General features: G+C 42.7%; 2 protein-coding genes across 6 annotated transcripts in view; one reads left to right on the top strand and one right to left on the bottom strand.

Moving 5' to 3' along the window:
* Positions 1 to 14521, bottom strand: part of PARPBP (PARP1 binding protein) — a 39516-nt gene extending 24995 nt beyond the window's left edge. Inside the window, exons 1-3 of one of the 2 annotated variants that reach the window (XM_084809596.1) lie at positions 14352 to 14521; positions 12081 to 12234; positions 256 to 480 (exon numbers count right to left, since the gene is read on the bottom strand). In XM_084809596.1, the coding sequence (XP_084665722.1) occupies positions 256 to 480; positions 12081 to 12230 (375 nt within the window). In that variant the 5' untranslated portion in view covers positions 12231 to 12234; positions 14352 to 14521. Of the gene's footprint in view, positions 1 to 255; positions 481 to 12080; positions 12235 to 14195 lie in introns of both variants that reach the window. The other variant, XM_084809595.1, reaches the window with a different exon arrangement.
* The window catches only part of NUP37 (nucleoporin 37), a 39589-nt gene continuing 24880 nt past the window's right edge, over positions 6834 to 21542 (top strand). The window contains exons 1-6 of one of the 4 annotated variants that reach the window (XM_084809598.1): positions 6834 to 6977; positions 12334 to 12499; positions 13352 to 13523; positions 13707 to 13813; positions 18809 to 19014; positions 19837 to 19961. In XM_084809598.1, coding sequence (XP_084665724.1) covers positions 18859 to 19014; positions 19837 to 19961 — 281 coding nt within the window. In that variant the 5' untranslated portion in view covers positions 6834 to 6977; positions 12334 to 12499; positions 13352 to 13523; positions 13707 to 13813; positions 18809 to 18858. Of the gene's footprint in view, positions 6978 to 12333; positions 12500 to 12815; positions 13083 to 13351; positions 13524 to 13706; positions 13814 to 14559; positions 14642 to 18808; positions 19015 to 19836; positions 19962 to 21542 lie in introns of those variants that run through there. The other 3 variants (XM_084809599.1, XM_084809597.1, XM_084809600.1) reach the window with 3 other exon arrangements.

Genomic DNA, 21542 nt, shown 5'->3' with positions numbered 1-21542 from the left:
TACAACATTTTATTCCAGCCTTTCAAATAAGCTCACAAAAGTTACTAGCCCATATAAATGCTTACTAATCCATACCTAGTGTGTTCATTATTTTTTGTGGCATAGTAATGGTTTGATAGGCAGAAAAGAACCAACTCTTAAGTGTTCAAAAGTTTTATCGGCTTGTATTGGAGGCCATTTTTACTTGTCACAGGCAACCAGGCAAGTGGCTCTTTATAAGCCTGTTTTATTCAAATACATAATGAAAATACTTACAGAGGATATAGATTCATTTTCCAGTGCTAGTGCCCCACATTTCTGACAGATATCTATAAGATCCATCATATTGCAGTGTTTTAAAAGGCTAGCATAGGCACTTCTGATGTCTGCATAGTTTTCAGGAGCTTCCACATTGTTTTGCAATATGCCCAGCATGTCAGGTAATAGGTAATTCCAGTACAACACCACTTCACTAAGAGAGGCTTTGAAATCTCCGTGGTGCTAAAAAAGAAAAGAAAAAATGCTTCATTTATTCAGAATAAGTGATTCAGAAGGTTATTCAGAACAAGAAGAACAAAAAAGTAGCCTTACAAAATTATACTATGCTGAAGAGAGAAAACTAATCATTTAGAGCAATATATGTCCTATTATACTTATTTAACTGTTTTTGCTTATGAAAAACTTTAGAAATATATCTATTTTTTTCCTAATCATTTCAAAAATGTATTGGTATGATTAATATTTCTAGTTAATTATATAGGTACATATCAAGAGAATATATTGTGTATGGATTGGCCACTGTTTCTAAACTGATTAACTACATATAAAAGTGACTGTGTATTCTCAGAGTCATGAGACACACTTTAGACCCACGTCCAACTGCTACTTCTCACTTTTTTGCTTCCGTCACTTCTTATTCCCCCAGCCCCCCCACTTTCCTCAGTTCACTATTTATTGCTTTACTTATACCCCAATTTTTGGTTCCAGGGTATAGTCTGAAGGCACATGAGGCAGCCACTATGCTGAAGCTAAGCAGATCTGGGTCTGATCAGTGCTTGGAGGGGGAACCGCCTGGGAACCACATGTAGCTACCTTGAGTTCCACAATAGAAGAAAGGTGAGATATAAATGTAATAAATGAATAAATAAATAACTTTACTCCCAGGAACATAAAGCGCTGTGCACAGAGTTCTTAGAGTCTAGTCTTTCATCCAACGACTGGTCAGATTTAGAATTGCTTACATGGAGCAAAATGGCTACATCATATGCCAAACCATTCTCTGGATTCTACCCATAAAGAGAACATGTTTGGTGGATTAGCATGGATCCAGACTAAGCTAGTTGCATTTAGGTCCAACTGAAATTCTTGAGACAAGCTAGTCATGACTTAAGTCCCACTGATTCAATGGAAACCAAAGCTGCAGTCCTATATGTACTTACCAGGGAGTAAGTCCCATTGAACTCAGAGGGACTTACTTCTGAGTAGACATGTATAGGATTGCAGTGTAAGTTAAAGTTAGGCTGACCGTGCGTACCGTTTTAAACAGGACAGTACTGTTTTTTTCATATTTCCCGACCGTCCCATCATTTTAATATAAATGTCAATTTTGTCCCATTTTTAATTTTTTGTAAAAAACGCGTTTATCATAAGGCTCTATGCTAATCAATATGTGCAGTAAAACCACTAGTGTGATGAAAGAGGATTTACTTTATCCAGTCAGGGCCAGGCTTCTTGAGCTAGCGACGATCAGACACCGCCCCCTTGCTTGCCTGCAGTGGCAGGGAATTCAAGAGGCGGTCGCTAAGCCCCATTCAGCGTGTGGGAACCAGGAGGGTGAGTCTCACTGTTATTTCTACCATCATTCCACCCATATTCTTTCTGCCCTACATTGCTTGATTTGGACTTTTCAGACTCATATTTCAGTTCAACGGGCTGTTATCTATTTTTTTATTACAGCGGAACTCTTCGGTGCGACATTAGCATATACCAGCTTGTGAGAGCAGTCGGGGTGTTCATTCCTTTTTTTTTTTCTTTTTGGAGTATGTTTATGATTTTTTGCAGTCTGGCCACTGCAGTCCTACATTAGAGTGTTCAGTGTGGTATGCCATACAGATTTGTTTACTGCTGATGTGATATTTTATAAATATTTTATAGATGGATATTTATGAGGGGTTTTTTGTGCATATGCAATAAATTAGTGTTACTCATTTGCGCCCCTTTCCATGTTCTTTTGCAGTGACTTTAGGTTGTTTTTTAGGACTCTTATAGCCTGAGAGAGCACAAAGGGAGCTGCAGTTGTTTTGTTATATTGTGTAGTACACAATAGGAAGTACAGCACCTGACGAGAGAATATTTTCTGTTATGAACGGTATGCAGTCAAAGGAGAACTCTAGATTAAGTGTTGAGACAATGAGGGCTATGTTAGTTGTAAAACAAAATTGTGTCATGGGGTGTGAGAAGTTTCATGATAAGGTTTTGAAAGACCGAAATTTGCTGCGTAAGATTACTTCATCGGAGAAATATTCATGGTACGATCGTGGTGAAATACAGTCCCCCTCTACGTCTACCTAAAATTTTGTATGAGTTCTGTCACTGAAGAATAATTGTTAGCTCAGTATGTTCATGTAATAAAACTTTTGTTATCGTCTTATTTTTTTCATGAATATGGAATATTACATAACCCCATCCCGATATTGGGATGATATTGTCATCCCAATATCCCGTTTTTGTCATAAGGAAATATGGTCAGCCTAGTTAAAATGCAATCCTATAGATGTCTACACAGAAGTAAGTCCCACTGAGTTCAGTGGGACTTATTCCATGCTAGCAGGTGTAGGATTGCAGCCTTAGGAACATAGGAAGCTGCCCTATATTGAGTCAGACCATCAGTCCATCTAGCCCAGTGTTGTCAACACTGACCAGCAGTGGCTCTCTAAGGTTTCAGACAGGATTCTTTCCCAGTCTTACCTGGAGATGCCAGGGATTGAACCTGGAATTGTATGCATGCAAACCATGGACTCTTCCCACTGAGCCACAGTGCCTCCAGCCTTATTCTGAATGCAACCCATTCTGTTTTGACTAAGGTAAACAATGACTAATTAGGAAAATACTGGAATCTCCCATTTCATTTGCAGAACCGTATTCTTTAATATCTGTGGTGTTAAACAGATCTTAGTAGGAATGGAAAATGTTCTTTAAATATGTTTTATATGAAATGTGGTAAGTAAAAGAACAATGAAATTTTCCATATTGGGTTCATAGAAAGCCATAGTCCAAACTAGATATATTTACAGTGCAATCACATGCATGTCTACTCAGAGGTAAGTTCCACTGAGTTCAATGGGGCTTACTCCCAGGGAAGTAGATACAGGATTGCAGCCTTAAAGATAGTTGAAGATGGTTTTTCCCCCATTAGTTTGTTTTGAAACCAATTCTTTGAAGTGTAATTACTAGTTAAGTTTCAGTATAATTCAAGTCAAAATATTTTCTCACAAGATGAAGAACATGCAGAGCTTAATTGTGTTTATACTGGTACTGTAAAAACATTTTAAATCCAAATAAAAATGCTGTCCAGATATCAATTTTCATGATCAGGTGCCCACCGTGACAGCATATTATTCATAGAAAGGAATGTGAGAGTTTGTGGTAGAACTCAGACATTTTTTTGCTAGGAACAAATGCCAGCTGGCTAATTTATAAAGGAAGTTCACAAAGTTCAACACTTTAATTCTCTGATAGAGAACAGGAATATTGTATTTCACAAGGGTAAAATGAAAAAAGCAAAGTTTACAAAACTTAAAGCCCTTCAATTCTTCCTGATATTATTTTGTAATAATCACGTTCTTTTGGAACATTTTACTACAAATCATTTTGTCCTAAAATTCAAATTTCTAGCAGAAATTTCTAACAGCTCTTTTTACAGAACTGATTAAGGACATTTTTAAGTAACTACACTAAAGCTGGAAATAGGTTGGATAACGTTACTGTGGACAAACCACAAAGACACCATACTAGTGACAGATATTACTATTATAACCCATACAGAAAATTGGAAAAAGACTTACATTTCTACAAAGAAAATCAAATACATAAAAGATTAAGTTCAAAAAGTTCAGTCAATACAATCAGTGCTGTAACAGGAGAAGCCAAACAACACATAGTGCTTTTCATGGCACATTAAAAAGAATTAATCCAGGTCATGCTTTGCCAGAATGCAAAACAAAACTAAAAGGCAAATGCTACACACACATTTTAATAATGTCACTATTCCTCAAATGCATTACCTATTATATTCCATTAAGCCTCAGACTAGCAAGGAACTGCTAGAATAAAGTAACACTGCAAGTATTTAACAAAAATTATATATACAAAACCCAAACACTTTTTTGTATATATTTGCAAACATAAGCTTTACTTCTCTGGTAAGCTTAGCTAGCTGTAGCCAGACTTTCTGCCTGATAGAAGGCATTCTAGTTATATTGTCTTCAACTGACCTTCTTTGTTAATTCCTTCTTCTACCAAGTGTAAGAAAACAGATGCAAAAAGGGTGAAGAAGGTGCTAGTGGAGAGGCAAACATGTTGTAGCTGTGTAGAACAAGTATACGGCAAAGAAGAAACCAGAACTCTACTTTCCATCTCAGGACTACTTGAGCATTCTGGATAGAAAGTGAAATGGGGGTTGACAGAATGAAATCCTATCCATACTCACTTGGGACTCAGTTGAGTTTACTTCCATGTAAACAGGCAAAAGACTACACTGAGAGTTTGGGAACACAAAAGAATTTACCATATAACCAAAGCCAAGACATCTAAGACATTTCAGTACTGTTATCATGCCACTACCAACCACTTTCAGAAGTCTCTGCAGTATAGTGGGAAACATCAACATTTTGGTTTAAAGGTATATGAGAATTGTACTGTACAATGTGTGAGTCTTGTACTGAAGGGTGGGTTATAAATTTTCTACCTAAAATACAAGTAATATAGTGCAATAATAATAACAATCATTTGCTCATTCCATGCCCAAATTAAACATTAACTCACATTTTGTCACACATCTACAGTCGTATTACTATTATTATTCTGGGAATACATGAAGTTGTGATTCTACTTCTCCAAGTTTCCAAATATATAAAGCATTAAAATGACCAATAGAAGTCAGCTAAGAACATCCATAATCAGAATACAAGCTCCCTTGAAAACAGTTGCACACTTAGGATATTTAACAGCTCCAAAGGCCTGGCAAACAACTCCATTTTCCTAAAACTCAATAAAGATGGGGTAAGGTAGACCTTTCGGGGAAGGGCATTCCAAAGTTGCAGTGTAGCAGCCATATTGGGGATCAGACTAAGTAGCCTCATGCTTCATGTTCTTGCTGAGCTCTTTCTCCCTTGAATATATTGTTGTAAGCTGACGAGACATAGGAATTCCTTATCTTGTCAAAGGTCATACAATTGTATATCTTGTTCTCTGCTGTTTTCTTCTGTTCTCTCCTTATCATGGCTACCCTATAACCCAGTTCTTGTATTATAAACAATAGTGCTAAGAGAAGAAATGTTGAGGATTGCAACCCCATGCGGGAGGGGGAGGAGGAGCCGTTTCATATGTGTCACAATGTCTATAAAACCAATGTGCTAATGTAAATCGGGGCTTCTGGCTCTTTGGAAATGATTCCAGCCTTAAGCCCGCGCGTTAAATAAAGAATCTCTTTTTCCTTCACTCCGTGGTCTCTCTGACTCTGGGTTCTGCAACATAAATGGTGCCGTGACTCGGATGTGGCAGGCTCTGAGCCAGACAGGTGGCAGTTGCCTGCTCTTGATCGCCGCACCGGGAAGACGAGCTTGGCGCATGCCTCCCTTTCTTGGCGCCACCGACCTTTTTGTCGAGTGAATGGGAGAAAGCCTGCACCGGGATCGCACAAACGGCAGTGAGCAGCAAGAGAACCTTGGGAAGCGGAGGAAGGAACTTGAGCCCTGCCTGTATCGCAGCTGCAATTGAGTTGAAACCCACATTGGAAGCCTTCAGGAGAAAGGCAAGTATATGGGAAAAAGAGGGCCCCGCCTTTAGGGAGAAAGGCCACTGGGCAGAAAAAAAGAGGGCCCCGCCTTATGAAGGTCAGTGTTGGTGGTATACGTATACAAAAGAACCTACTCCTTGTGGGTAGAAGGGGGGCCTGATCACACCCCCGAGTGGGTGCCAGTACCTAGCACGCCAGTACTCAGTAGGAAGCTGAGGAAGCTGGGGAAGCCGTTTTCCGCTCTGGTAAAAAGTGGGAAAAGTGGGTGGCAGGGACATATGGATGTAGTGGAGAGATTGATGATTGTGTGAGTGGCTACTGCGGTTTCTGACGCATACCGTTGACCGTCCGGGTGCCCAGGCCAGTAGCACAGTGCGTGGTGTGAAAAATCCTCTTGTGTCAGCCAGTGAGACCCCTTACTCACTGACCAATTCCCATTCCCTAATTGTGTCTGTCTTCAATTTAGGAGGGAGGCTATGGGTGGTGGGGGAAGCAAACCTTGCACCCCCTTGAGATGTATGTCAAACAAAGGAGGAAAAAGGTTTTTTTAAAAAAAGATTCAGAATAGAGAGAGAAAACAGCAAAAAGCTCAAGGTCGAGCTGAGAGGAAAAAAAAACAAGATCTGAGGCTGTTAATTAGAAAAATGTTGCAGGACAGTCTGGCTTTTAACAAAGCGTGGGAGCGTGAGAGTGTAAGGCCGAAAAAGTAGCTGTTAGCCTAGCGCGCCGAGAGAGGGGGGGCAGGAAAATTGCCCACAACGTTCTGAGTTGTGCAACATCATCACCTCGCCTAATTGAGATGAAATCCCTAAGAAATGGAAACTGAAAATGAAGACCCAGAAGATGAAGGCAAAATAGAAAATAAAGGTGAAGAATCAGCCCGCAGAGCACAGGCTAGACCCCTCTTCGAGTGAAAAGTGTGCCATAAGACTGTCCCAAAGCAGAATGAAGCGGAAAGACCACGTTGAAGATCTCTGTCAAGGTAACCGTGTTTAGCTTTGAACTGTGTTAGAATTGCATAGAGCCTGTAGCTACTGACCATCAGCTATATGATTTCTAAAGAGCGTAACCATTAAGCTTTTGCTGTGGGATTCCCTGCAATGAAGAAATCTCACTGATTTGAGTGTCCAGTGTTACACTGCCTAAGTGTGTGTGCTAAAGAGACCGAGAAACCAGACAGCATGTTCCTGGCCAAGCCAAAATCACGCTACTGTCATGCTCCTGAAAGCTGCAATAAACTGTGTAAGCTGGGAGACCCAACCTGATTGAGAAGAAAAGAAGATATTGGAGCAACTGTCTTAAAAAACAATGAGATCTGTGTAGCTGGCTGGCTGACGCTGTCAGTGATGTTACAACTTTAAATTAAGACTGTTTTCCTGTTTGAGACCCCAGCGAAGAAAGCTAACCCGAGTTATTTGTTGCCCGTGCCAAAGCAAGAATTTGGTGGCCCTGTACCTCATCATGTCCTGTTTTGAGCTTGGGATTTACAAATACAAACAAACTGAGAAGCTTGCCTTTGAAGTCCTGCAAATCACCCCACCGCCTCCCCGAAGATTAATGGATGCCTGAAAAATGCAAGTATAAAGCGATGCCCATCACCCCCCAGCGTCCTGAGTTTCGGCACTCAGTGTTTCAGTGCTTTCGTGTACCAGGTTAGAAGAGAAAAAAAAAGAGTAAGTTTTTAAAATGTCTGTGAGAGAACCTGACAGAAGTAAAATAAAATTTACAGAGGAGTTGCCCAGGTTAAAGTGTCACGGCTAGAGAGCTGAGCTGTGCCACTCTGTTTAGATAGAGGCCTTGCTAAAAAAGTTAAAGGCCCTTGTCTGTCAGAAGGGGTGTAGGGCCACACTTTCCCTTTTTAAACTGATGCAAAAGTGGAGAGCCTTTGCTGGAAACATCGCATCTTCATTGCCCAGAGCCTTCTCTGTTTGCCTCCATCAATGTCTGGGCTTTTTAGAGACACTCTGCACATGAACTAAAATTTTAAATTGTCAAAGACTTGCCATGGACAGTGCTGTGAAGCTTTGGATAAACTTGAACTCTCATCGCTGTAGACCATGTGTCTGTGTTTGTAGTCAGCTCAGTGTACAGCAGGCTGAGTTTGATCTGTGACTTTTAGATTTCCTTCTGCCAGAACTCATGCAGCATAGAGTTGCCGATGCAAAAGTGGTGACCTAGAACTCTTTGCGTGTGTGGGTATGCCTGTCCCTTGATTTTGATGAGCCCTGAGCTTTCAGCCAGAAGAGCAGTATAATTGCTGGATCTGCTCCATCATGCCTTACCATGCAAAAAGTGTTTTCCATTCATTGTGTTAAATTGCAGAAAAAGTTTGTTGTGTATATTTTATGATTTCTTAGATATCATAAAATATATGTGATATTTGCAGATTAGTGTTAGTTGCAACTCCAAATGATACTAAGTGTGGTTCCCAATGGATGACAAGGAAAGAAAGACAAAAGCAAGTAAAAAAAAAAATAGAGAAAGTAGCAGACAGATAGAGAAGAGGGAGGAAAAAAAGAAGAAAGAAAAGGCAAGAGGCAAAGAAAAAACATTTATAAAAAAGAAGCGTGGCCATAGTTGCCCCCAGGGTAAATTAAAAGCAGCTGATTGTGCCTGGAGCTTATTACCTGGGGTAAAGAAGCCACAATAATGTAATAGTTCTTTAAAATGAAGAAAATGTAACTAGAAGGAGAAGAAGAGCCTATCCTAAATGTGTGTCAGTGGGACTAGTGTAAGGCAGAAAAGTTTAAGTAAGTTTAACTTGAAAAAGACAAATAAAGAGACAAGGCTGGTGCATGGAGCAGAAAGTTTTATATAAAAAGTTTGAAACATGATCTGCAATACAGGCAGATCAGCAAAGAAAAAGAAAGCAAAAGAAAGAGAAAAAATTTGTCTTCCCATACTAATAAATAAAAAGTGTTATCAAGCACTTTGGGAAGCGAAGTTGTTTACAGGAAGCTGTGCCTGAGAACCAAACACTTCTAGCCTATGCTGAAAATGCTTGCTAGTGTTGTGCTGCCTCATGGGTAACATGTATGGTATAAATAACCCATTTAGCCCAATAGCTCGTGGTTCAGAGAAGCTGTCTGATCCAACCATTAAGTACGCCTGTGTGCTGTAAGTTACCCAATAAAGCCTCCTTGTAAGTAAACCCCCCCCCCCCCCGCTGGAATCCCAAAACACAAGTGGGGCTAGAGCACCTCACCCAGTATCAAACCCTGCTGTTAGAAGCCATGAAAGCAGGTATGAAGAAGTCAATTAATATGACCAAAGTGTCTAAAGTGCTGCAAGGTGCCACCGAGGCCCCAGAGCGTACTTGGAGCATCTTTCAAATGCCTATTGCCAGTATACCCCCCTCCCTCAGCCCAGAGGCCCAAAAAGATGTGGACGAAAGAAAAAAAAAGAAGACCCGGCAGAGGCAGAAGATTCTTAAAAAAGAACCAGTGTGCCCAGTGTGGACAAGATGGACATTAGTGGCATGAATGCCCAAATAAAATAAATCAAATACACAAAGGAGAAAACCAAAGGGGCCAAAATGGGCGAAGAGGGAGACAGCTTGAGAGGGGCCATGACATTGACTGTGAGGGGCCGTGACATTGACTTCATAATTGACACTGGAGCAGCATCAAAAGCAAGCAAACGTTAGCCTTAAACAAGAAGTCCAAACACTAAACAAAGTTCTTCAAGCCCAGCTTAGCTTTGTCTTAGAAAATAAGCCATTCCCATCACAGAAGTTCATCCTTTCCAATTAAGAGTTAAAGTATGAGTTAAAGAGGGAAAAATAACCCTTTGACTCCCAGATAGAGAAGACTGAAAACTGTCATACTTTCCACCCCCACAGCTATGAAAGCAGCTGGAGTTAAACCCTGGATACACTGGACACGAGTCAAGAGAGCGAGAGGGGGAGAGTAGACTGTAAACAGAAATCCTGAAAATCCTTTAAAAATCATTCTGAAAAAGCAGTAAGAAGACTCAGGCTAGACCTTACTGTGGACACACCGGGAAACTGTCCCCCTGCGTACGGTCAGACCTGCAACTGGAGAATTGAAGGGGACTAGACCCTACTGCAGCTTGCCAGGTGAATAGCTGCCCAGCGTACGGTCTGATCCCAAAGAAGATCAAACATGCATGTTGTAGTGTTAGTAGTGCTGCATTGTGTTTCCTTAATAAGGTGCAAAAAGGGGGGTCTGCCCCTGGAAGGAGAAGTTTGTCCCAGTGATTTGCTGATAATTACTGGCTTCACCTGGCTAACATCATGAAAATAAAACATTTTTGTTTGCCAAGAGGTATACCTGCAAACAGGCATATTAGCTCTTGCCTAATACCTGTCTGTAGACATCCTGAGAAAATTCAAAAAGATACCATGTTAAAAGTTTATGGTGTAAGTTTAACTTATTCCCAAAATGCTAATTGGGGCGTGGTTGCAAAGATCCTACCCCCTACAGAGTTCACTCTACGCACCCCCATCATTGCTGAAACAAATGCTACATGTGCACAAATGCTTAATTGTCAAATTTTTTTCCAGAAAATACAAAGCTATCCCTGGCCCCCTTCCACTGTAATAAAATTCAAAACATATCTTTTAATGATGCCCACATACTTTTGCCTCATGGATGGTTTTAGACATGTAATTCCCGCACTTGGTCATTCATTCCTGCCAACTTGTCTGATAACCACCCATGTTGCCTCAGCCGCCAATTGAACTGGTGCCAATTCTTCCCCTGTAGCCCGAGAAAATCCGTCAACGGCAGCCTCGAGCACTCCAACTAACTAAAAATTGTAATAGTCATGTGCAGTTATATTCTGACTCAGAAAAATTGGCCTTAGCAATGTCACTAGTTGGGGTTCCAGGTTTAGCCTTGGCTAATGGTCTAAAGAACAACTGGTTAGCTTGCAGCTTAGCCAAAAGCATAAATGCCACCTCACGAGCATTGTCATTGTTAAATAAAGAGTTGCGTGATCTAAGAGGTGCAGTTCTAGAAAATAGAGCTGGTATAGATTACCTCTTCCTTCTTCATCATTTAAGTTGTGAGACACACCAAAAAGCTCTGTTGTTTTAACTTAACTAATAATGGCAATGCTGTAGATGAACAGATCAACAAGCTGCACAATATAGTAGCTAACAAAACAATAAAACAAAACAATTAGCTCAATTAGTTGACCCTTTGGCTTCCAGATCTTAGCTGGCTTGAAGCATTGTTCATCCTAATTCTACCAGTGTTGTTCATAAAAGTTCTGTTATGTCTCTGCGTTCCTTGTCTTATGCGCTGTTTAACCAATCTGGTTTATGTCTCAGCTAGTAAAACTGCTGCCCTCTACACTCTAATAGCCCAACAAGAGGCTAAGTAATATGTATGTCACAAAAAGCTTTGTATGGTTATCAGAAATGCTATAATTGTAATGAAATTATGCATTTAAGGGGGGAATGTAGCAGCCATATCGGGGATCAGACTAAGTAGCCTCATGCAGTCTCATGCTTCATGTTCTTGCTGAGCTCTTTCTCCCTTGAATATATTGTTGTAAGCTGACGAGACACAGGAATTCCTTATCTTGTCAAAGGTCATACAATTGTATATCTTGTTCTCTGCTGTTCTCTCCTTATCATGGCTACCCTATAACCCAGTTCTTGTATTATAAACAATAGTGCTAAGAGAAGAAATGTTGAGGATTGCAACCCCATGCGGGAGGGGGAGGAGGAGCCGTTTCATATGTGTCACAATGTCTATAAAACCAATGTGCTAATGTAAATCGGGGCTTCTGGCTCTTTGGAAATGATTCCAGCCTTAAGCCCGCGCGTCAAATAAAGAATCTCTTTTTCCTTCACTCCGTGGTCTCTCTGACTCTGGGTTCTGCAACAGCAGTATCACTCCAGAGAAGACACTACCCTGCTCCCTCACTAGATGAACTTCCCTGAATGATTGAACACAGAGTGGCACCTCTCCAGAAAATCTAAGCTGCTCAACTGGAGGTGTCACCTAGGTTATTAGACAACTAACAAATAAAATAAAATAAATAAGACATGTGATACCATCCTGGCTGTGGGCAAATCATGGGTTAATTTTCAGAACAGAAAAGATACACTAACCTTTTTATTTACCTCAGCGACAGATAGCTGCAAAGCCATCAGCATGCAATCTGCGCTACACACAGTAGTCCTTTCAGAGTCTGAAAATAAGCACCATTCTTTTCGGAAACAATGAATCATACTCAAGATCCTTTGTTGAAGAGAAGACATGTTCCTATATCAGAAAGTAAAAAAAAATATGTACCACTGGGCAGAGGGACTGCAAACATTTTATTATTATTATTATTATTTACATTTCTATACTTCCCAATAGCCAAAGCTGTCTGGAAAGACTAAGAGGAATGGCTAAAGATTGAAAGTATTCTCCATGACTTGGGAAGAAAAAGGCAAATAGCAACCAAATGAATTTCAACAAGGACAAAACATAAGCCAAGAACAAAAGTGGATAGGAAACAAACGGGAAAGAGTTAAAGATCATGGTGAGTAACCTAAAAATGAGCCACCAAGGGGCAGTGCAGTAGAAAATGTCAATGCCATTTGAAGTTGCACAGGAATTCCCCATCCCCCCACTCCAAGAGCTGAGATATAACAGTGCCACACTTGTAAAGAGCAGAGAGTTCAATTTTGGCATAATCATTCAAGAAAGATAGACTGGAGCGCTGGGCATAAAACAACAGAATTAAATTTAATAGGGATAAATGCCTATTAAATCAGGTACTGTGATGTAGTGAAGACAACAGTGTGATGTAGCAGATAAAGCATCTAACTCTCACTGTTGGCCCCTCCCTCCCGCAGCTGCCACCAGAAGGGCTTCTGAGGAACATCTTGCCCTGCGGGGATCAGAGAAGCAGCAAATTAGGCTCAAGAGAAGAGAAACTGCAGAAGGGAAGAAAGAGGAACAAACCACCAAAGATCAGACCAGCTCAGATGGACAATAGATACAGTCCATCCCCGAGTTCAACTGATCTATTCCCGTCCATCTCAGCAACTGAATCAAGCATTACCGTCATGGCTTCCCCTCCTCCATTCCAATCCCTTTCCTTGTGTCAAGTGTCTTTTTAGGTAATAAGCCTGAGGGCAAGGATTGTCTGATAGCTTATTCTTATAAGGAGTTTTGGGAGACTTTTGACTGAAGAGCAGTACAGAAACACTTTGAACATATAAAATAAACCCTGGATCAAGGAAACCTTGAATGGAGAACCCCACTCAATCATGAAGCTCGCTGAATAACTTTTGCCAAGTCACTACTCCCAACTGTAATCTACCTTATAGTGCACACTGCACAAATAGAAGTCCAACTAATGCCAGTCTCAACCACTGTTGTGTTTAAGTTGCAGGTGACCTGGAATTGCAGGCATGTGAGTGCATGCAAGTCCATGGAAGTAAGGCAAGTGAGCAGGCTGATGGAGGAAAGTCCCCTCCTCTGCACCCAGCACAGAAATGCTGCTCTTCATCCCTCCTCCTCTTCCAGGCCCTAGCAGGATAGCAAATAAAAAACAGCAGGTGAGGAACTCTTGTTCGCTTATTTACAAGGCTATCGAAAACCAGTGCTGTTTTCCCCATCAGTTTGTCACTGTGTCATGTGAAATCTTCATCTACTGAATCCCCACCTGTTCTGAAAGACCTAAAAGGTATTGTTATTATTGTTATTGCTATGCAAAGCCCTGTTCATCTCTCCCTATACAGACCCTCAGACCACTACAATCTTCGGGGGACACCTTGCTCTCCGTACCACACCCTGCAGAGTCCCACCTGGCAGCAACAAGACAACAGGCCACCCTTCTGCCATACAGGTACTTGATGACTACTAAAAACTTACTTGCTTGCCCCAGCCCACAATCCTATGCATATTTAGACAAAAGAAGTCTTACAATCCCCAGCATGCACCGGCCAGTATGGCTGGCTGGGGAATGCTGGGAGTTCTATTTATGCATTTATTTATTTATATTTCCCTACCACCCAATAGCAGAAGCTCTTTGGGTAGTTCACAAGTAGTAGGGTTTATTTCTGCCTTAACATACATAGGATTGTGCCCTGTCGTATCTAAAAGCTGTTATGCTTTTACTTACGCATTGTTTTGTAAAATGTTGCGAACCACTTTGGGATTTTAAAATGGCAAGCGGTATATATGTTTTCTAAAATAAATAATAATGAAGAAACAATTAATAAACGCACAGGAGGCACACACGTCCGGTTCCAGCTGTACTCTTACGAATGTCTTCCCTGCTAAGCAGCCCACCCATCATTCGCCCTTTCCACTCCCTTAATCTAGCTCCGCTGGTCGCCCCACTCTCCAAGCAACGACTCCGCCATCTCGCTCAACTAACTCACTGCGGTCGTGGAACGGAACCAGCACCGTCCGACCGGGCAAGCGAACAGAAGGGGGCGGGGGGGGGGCAAGGGTGCCTGGACAGGAATGCCGACGGGTTGCCAGGCGACAACCAGCGCGTGCCGCCTCACCGGCCGTTCGCGGTGGTTTAAGTTTAAAACTTCCCCGGATCAGCCAATCGGGAAGCGGCCTGCTCTGTAACCTGGAAGTGGCTTTCCGGAGAGCGGCAACGACCCGGAAGTATTGATTTCTGGCAAATTCTTCGCGGGAGCTTACCCGACGGAGATTTGAGGTGTGGGAATTTGTCGTTGGAGTATAGGGTATTGTTCTCGTTGAGCGTGTGAGCCGGGTGAGGGGAAGAGGAAATGGGGGCTGGCGGCTGGATCATTCTGTGGTGCCGCTGTCTGTGCGGGGGACGCCTGCCTCTTGCTCTAGAAAGACGGTTGCCGGCCGGCCGTTTTGCCGCACCGCAGCCGTTGGACGATAGCTGCGCGGGGCCGAAGCTTTCGAGGGTCGATGGATACCACTGCCACACGAACGGCGGCGAGCGCCCCCTTCTCCCCCGCCCCGGCACCTGTTTGTGCTGGAGCGCCGGGCGTATGGAGAAGGGGTGCCGCTGGGACCGCTCGGGGGTTTATCCAGTTTTAGGCCTACTTAAAGTAGACCTATTGAAATGAGTGAGATTTAAGCTAAACTAACATTGGCTAGAACCCAATGATTTCTCTTGCGCGCCACTCCTGGTGTGGGGGAAGCCCATTCTCGGCAGGTCTTTGTTCCCTCCTCCCCTTCGGGCCTTTTTTTAAAGCGCCAACAATCCGGGGAGCGTGTGTGTGTGTGGGGGGGGGGGTGACCCTTTCCAGTTGTATTAATCGCGGAAGGGAGGTGGTGGCTTGTTATCCGGGCTTAGGGAGGCTTGGAGCCGCAGCAGACCAGGGATATAGAGTATTGGGATGTGTGTAGCACGAATGGGAGCAACAAGGCAAAACTTCCAGAACAACTGTGCCTGTTCCTGGTGCTACGCCCCCTGCTCTTAAATCCACACCCATCATTTCCCATACAAACACGGGAATTACATTGTGGCTTAAAGATCTTTGTAGCCTGGGGAAAGTTAGTTACAATGCAGATAAGGTAGCTAGCCACTATCCCATTCATGAGTGGTTTAGTAATGATTGAGATCATAACCTGTGACCTTTCTGATTGAAACTTCAGTTCACCCAATGTGTCCATTCTTTGAAGTGAAGTAATACACATTACCATCTAAAGCAGGAGGGCGGCATAATACCATTTGATCCAGAGGCTAAAATTCCCAAGCTATCACCTATCACTTTTCAGGTCTAGGAGGCAGAGTTGATTTCTGTTTTAAGTGCCTCAAGTGACATTCAAGACCATATCAAGAAGTGTAGTTTTCAGGGCCAATTCCAAATGTGCGAGAAGTGATCTGATACAGTCCTTTTACACAATTGGCGCACCCAAGGTCTGCTTTGTATATTACAAAATTCCCCAGAAGGTGCTCAGTTGTTGCACTACTCCAGCCTTTTGCACCCTGGTGCCCTCCAGATGTGTTGGACTGTAAGCCAGCAATAGCCGCTGGCTGGGAATTATGAGAATTGCAGCCCAACACATCTGGAAGATACCAGGTTGGGGAAGGCTGCACTATACAGAGAAGCAGTAGTAACCTTAAAAAATTTATTATATGGTCTGATCTAATTGTGCAAAGACTGGGGTTCTGCATACTCTTCTGCCTAGTCTCAGAGGCTGCTGGCATGGATAGTTTGTGCACAGTTAGGGTAAGCAACTTGATAAGTGGCTTTCAAACATTACAGCCCCTATATAAAAGTAAAGTTTTGCAACCTCAATATCGGAATGTATTGCTTGTCTCAACTCTGAGATTTCACTTGTGGAATTGCTGGTTTGAAAGTGCCCTGTGTAAAATTCACATCACACTTCTTTAAAAAAAAAAAAAACCTTGCTGAATTGAAAAAAAGTATTGAACTATCATCCTTTTAGATGTGGCTTTTCAGTTGGGCTGTGTGGCTAAGGTGAAGGTGCTTTCACACAGTCTTCTCCATCCCATGTGAATACTAAGGTGGTACAGCTCCCACGTGAAATGTGCAGCACTGCTAATAAGTGCATTTAAATTGGTTAGTGTTGATGGTGTATATATACCTGGCCTTGGTTTATTTCTAAGGCAGCCATCCAGTTTAGTGCTCACCGGAACAACTAGCGGTTGCTCAGCTAAGTGGTAAACTTTGAATGAAATAATTACTGAAATGAGGTATATAAATAAGGGTGCAATCCTATGGGGATAGGTGGCCACCTCCGAACCCAGAGGCCAAGGCAGGGCAGGAGAAGCATGGAGGGGACGATCCCCTCCACACTTCAGCTGCCCTGCATTTGCGGGTAGACAGCCAATTTCAACTGTCTAGCGGCGGGAAGGCGGAGCAGGGGAAGTGGCTGCTGGTACGACACATAGGGTGCGTCATACCAGCATTTCCACCTTCCCCGCCCCGGAACATCCTGTTTTCTCCGCTCCACGCTCCACTTCCGAGTGCGGAGCGCGGGGCCATTCCGAGCTGTCTGCGAGGCAGCGCAGGAGGAGGGGAAGGTCGGTTCCCAGAAATCGACATATCCTATATCCATCTAGGTGCTGACTAGCAGCCATAGGATTGCTCCCTACATTTCCCTTGACTTAAATAAATAGGTCTGCCAGTTGACAACTTCTGCTGCAATAAGCAACCTGGAGATGCTCCATCTTTGGGTTGTTTATTGTAAAGTACAAACCCAAAACTCTGGGCTGTTGGGGGTGAACAACCCAGAGTTTGAACCCACGCACATTCTCTCACACTGCATTTTCCACAACCCATGGTTAACAAAAAGTCGGTTGTTGACAACGTGCAAAAACAGAGTCGTCCAGCACTCTAAAGACCAACAAAATATATTATTACATAAGCTTTTGTGGATTACAGTTCAGTTCATCAATTCCTGAAGTGTTGTTTTGAGTCACAGGTAGACATATGGTATTGGACTACAAAGGAAATAAATCAGCACCACAATGGAAAAATGTTTTGGATAACTGTCTGATACAAATTGGAACTTTCTACCATCAAGATAGATATAGATATATATATAACATTCCTCAGTCATACTGAGAGCAACAAAGACCTAATCTTTCACCTTAAATACATTACTTCAAATAAGATTTCATGGGAATGGACAAACCCTATGCCTAAACACTGTGTGAGATTGGACTGTAAAGCAAAAGGGGCAGGGTGTGCATGGCATGTTTATGTGTGAATCTGGTTCCACCATTAATATAATTTTCAGCTCTACCTTTGGCCTTGAATGGAGCATATTTTTACACAGGGGAGCACTGAACATTTTTGGATCCTCCACCTACAGTCTGAAGTAACACAATCCATTCTACTATCTGGAAGACAGAACAGAATTCAAAGTGATCTTGATAGACTGGAGCGCTGGGCAGAAAACAACAGAATGAAATTTAATAGGGATAAATGCCAAGTTCTGCACCTAGGAAAAAGAAATGAAATGCAGTTACAACATGGGGGATACTTGGCTCAACAATACTACAAGCGAGAATGATCCTGGAATTGTTGTAGATCACAAGCTGAATATGAGCCAACAATGTAATGTGGCTGCAAAAAAGGCAAATGCTATTTTGGGCTGCATTAATAGAAACATAGCTTCCAAATCACATGAAGTACTAGTTCCCCTCTACTCAGCACTGGTTAGGCCTCATCTTGTGTACTATGTCCAGTTCTGGACACCACACTTTAAGAAGGATACAGACAAATTAGAGAGGGTTCAGAGGAAGGCAATGAAGATGATCAGGGGACTGGAAACAGCCCTATGAGGGGAGACTGAAAGAACTGGGCATGGTTAGCCTTGAGAAGACTGAGGGGAGATATGATAGCGCTCTTCAAGTCCTTGAAAGGTTATCACAGAGAGGAAGGCCAGGATCTCTTCTCGGTCATTCCAGAATGCAGGACACAGAATAATGGGCTCAAGTTACAGGAAGCCAGATTCCAGCTGAACATCAGGAAAAGCTTCCTGACTGTTAGAGCAATACGACAATGGAACCAATTCCCTAGGGAGGTGGTGGGCTCTCCCACACTGGAGGCATTCAAGACAACGCTGGACAGCCATCTGTCAGGGATGCTCTGACTTGGATTCCTGCATTGAGCAGGGGATTGGACTCGATGGTCTTATAGGCCCCTTCCAACCCTAGTATTCTATGATTCTATGATCTCTGGACTGTACCACCCCTCCACATTTCATTATGTGGAGACCAGGCCCAGATTTCATTGATTTCAGAGCAACGTGCAAGCATTTATGGTAGGTTGGTAGCCTTAAACGAACATTGCTAAAGCTGTATTTTCTTACTTGGAAGGAAATCTTATTGACCTCAATAGGACTTACCTAACTACATGTGCTTTTACAGTTCCTTGTCTAACTGAGGGACCTTTTTTGAGCTGAATCCTTCTATTGAAGATGAAGCAGGAGACTTCTCGAAGTGCAGCCTATACTGTGGAGTGCGAGGATTATGTGCATGTGGTGGAATTCAACCCATTTGAGAGTGGGACTGCAGAATCACTCATTGCATATGGTGGCAATAATTATGTGGTTGTCGGGACCTGTAGGTTCCAGGTTAGTATAGTTTATAACTCCAAAAATTATTAAGGCATAGTATCTTGAAAGTAGTGATGGCCATTGCTTTTGTGAAGCTAAAATTGTAAACTTAAATGTTCAGAATGCACTGAAAAAATAAGATTTATATATAGCTGTTCACAATGATTAGAATATTTATATTTTTAAAAATGTAACCTCTGTGCCCAAAGACACCTGAAGTGACTTACCACATTCAAAGTCTACAATCTAAATCCCCTAATAATAATTAAAGAGTATAGATTACGCACTGAGGTTCATTCTTGATAAACAATGATTTTTTAGGGGGAAGCCCCTTGATTGCACTCACTGAGCTGCCAGATTTTCTGATATGACCTCTTTTGCACTGTAACTCCATTAGTATAACTATGTACTGATGGAAGTCTCCCAGTCCTGACATGAGCATAGTTCAGAGTGCTAATGTGAAAAACTTGAGGAAGCTTGGAAAGGCCCAGCATGGCTTCCTTAAGATTCCTTGCATAAATACGTTCTAGAAAGAGTAGAGGTATTGTTATAGTGATGTTCTATGCATATCTACTTAGATGTACCTTTGGGTTCAGAGGCACTTACTCCCAGGTAAGTGTGCACATGATGGCAGCCATCATGCATTTAACAGTTAATTTGTATATAGAAACACACCTTTCTCAAGGGAGAGGAGGACACAAAGAACCAGCAACACCATGTAACGGGGCTCCAAGGGCAAGGACCATCTTGTTTATCAAGGTTGTTATACCACAAAAGGTTGCTGAGATGAAATGTGTTTTGTTACTACTTCACTTATCAAAGCATTGCATGTGTCCATAGGAGGAGGATGCAGAAGTGGAAGGAATACATTATAAAACACTAAGGATGTTTCATCATGGGATTAGAGTTGATGCCATTGTGTGGAGTCCAGAAACTAGACTTGATACTTTACCTCCCCAGATACGGTAATTTTATTAGTAACATTGTGGGTCATTTTTATTGTGCTAAGATAAAGGGCAAAGTTATGGATTAGGATTTCATAGTGCAACCCTATATATGTCTGCTCAGAAATAAGCCCTACAGAGTTAAAGGGAACTTATTCCCAGGTAACTGTATAGATTTGGAGCCTCAGACATCTCTTCCCGTGAAGAGTCAATTGTAAGTGAAAGTTTGTGATAGATAAGCCTTTGTGGGCTTTTAAAAATCCTATATATAAAACTGTTGTTTTTTCTTTCTCTTTATTCTGTGTTAGAATAGCAAAACGTAAACATTTATGCTTTACTCTTGCCTATCTTGGCTTATACTATCTAGCAGGGGTGGATTGGCTTGGTGGTTCCAGGGAGTGATAAATGCCTCACTCTGTCAACGGGTGGTTCCTCCTGCCTTGAAAGAGGCTGTAGTGCACCCTCTCCTGAAGAGGCCGTCCCTGGATCCAGAGGTGTGTGAGAACTATTGCCCCATTGCCAATATCCCCTTTTTGGGCAAGGTGCTTGAGCGTGTGGTGGCTGGTCAGCCTCAGACGTTCTTGAAGGAAATTGATTATCTGGACCCATTTTAGTCTGGTTTCAGGCCAGGGTCCAGCACTGAAACAGCCTTGGCTGCTCTGACTGACGACCTACTCTGGGTGAAAGACACAGGGAGTGCTGCCCTGTTGATCTTCCTGGATCTCTGAGAGGCTTTTGACACCATTGATCATGGTGTCTTACTGGATCGGCTCTGCAGGATGGGAGTTGGGGGCACTGTGCTACAGTGGTTCCACTCCTACCTGCAGGGCTGATTCCAGAGAGTGGTATTGGGGAATTACTGTTCTACCCCATGGCTATTAAGTTGTGGGGTCCCACAGGGTTCTGTTCTATCCCCCATGCTGTTCAACATCTATATGAAGCCGTTGGGAGAGGTCATTAGGAGTTTGGGGGTGGGGTGTCACCAGTATGCTGGTGATACTCAGCTCTATTTCTCCTTGTCAGCTGAGGTGGTGAAGGTGCTGGACCAGTGCCTGGAGGCTATAATGGGCTGGATGAGGGCCAATAAGCTGAAGCTGAATACTGACAAGATGGAAGCTTTATGGATTGGTGGTTCCCGGGTCCCGGAATTGGGTAAGCAACCTGTCCTGGATGGGGATGCACTTCCCCTGAAGGAGCAGGTGTGTAGCTTGGGAGTACTCCTAGATCCATCCCTGTCACTGGAGCCCCAGGTGGACCCCGTGGCCCGGTGTACTTGGGGCCAGCTTCAGCTGATCTGCCAGCTATGGCCTTTCCTGGACAGGGATAATCTAGCCACAGTAGTACACGTGCTGGCAACTTCCCGATTAGACTATTGCAATGCACTTTACATGGGGCTGCCCTTGAAGACGACTCAGAAGTCGCAGCTAGCACAAAATGCAGCAGCTAGACTGCTGTCCGGAACACCGTATAAAAACCATATAACACCAGTTTTAAAGGAATTGTACTGGCTGCCAGTACCCTTCCAGTCGGAATTCAAGGTTTTGGTGATGACGTTTAAAGCCCTAAGCAGCTTGGGACCTCGATATTTGAGGGAGCTCCTCT

The sequence above is a fragment of the Heloderma suspectum genome, chromosome 7, assembly GCF_057233095.1.
Source record: "Heloderma suspectum isolate Gila_16-S chromosome 7, 16-S_ref, whole genome shotgun sequence".
NCBI classification, from domain to species: domain Eukaryota; kingdom Metazoa; phylum Chordata; class Lepidosauria; order Squamata; family Helodermatidae; genus Heloderma; species Heloderma suspectum.
The sequence above is the reverse complement of the archived record's forward strand: the minus strand, read 5'-3'. Positions and strand labels throughout refer to the sequence as shown.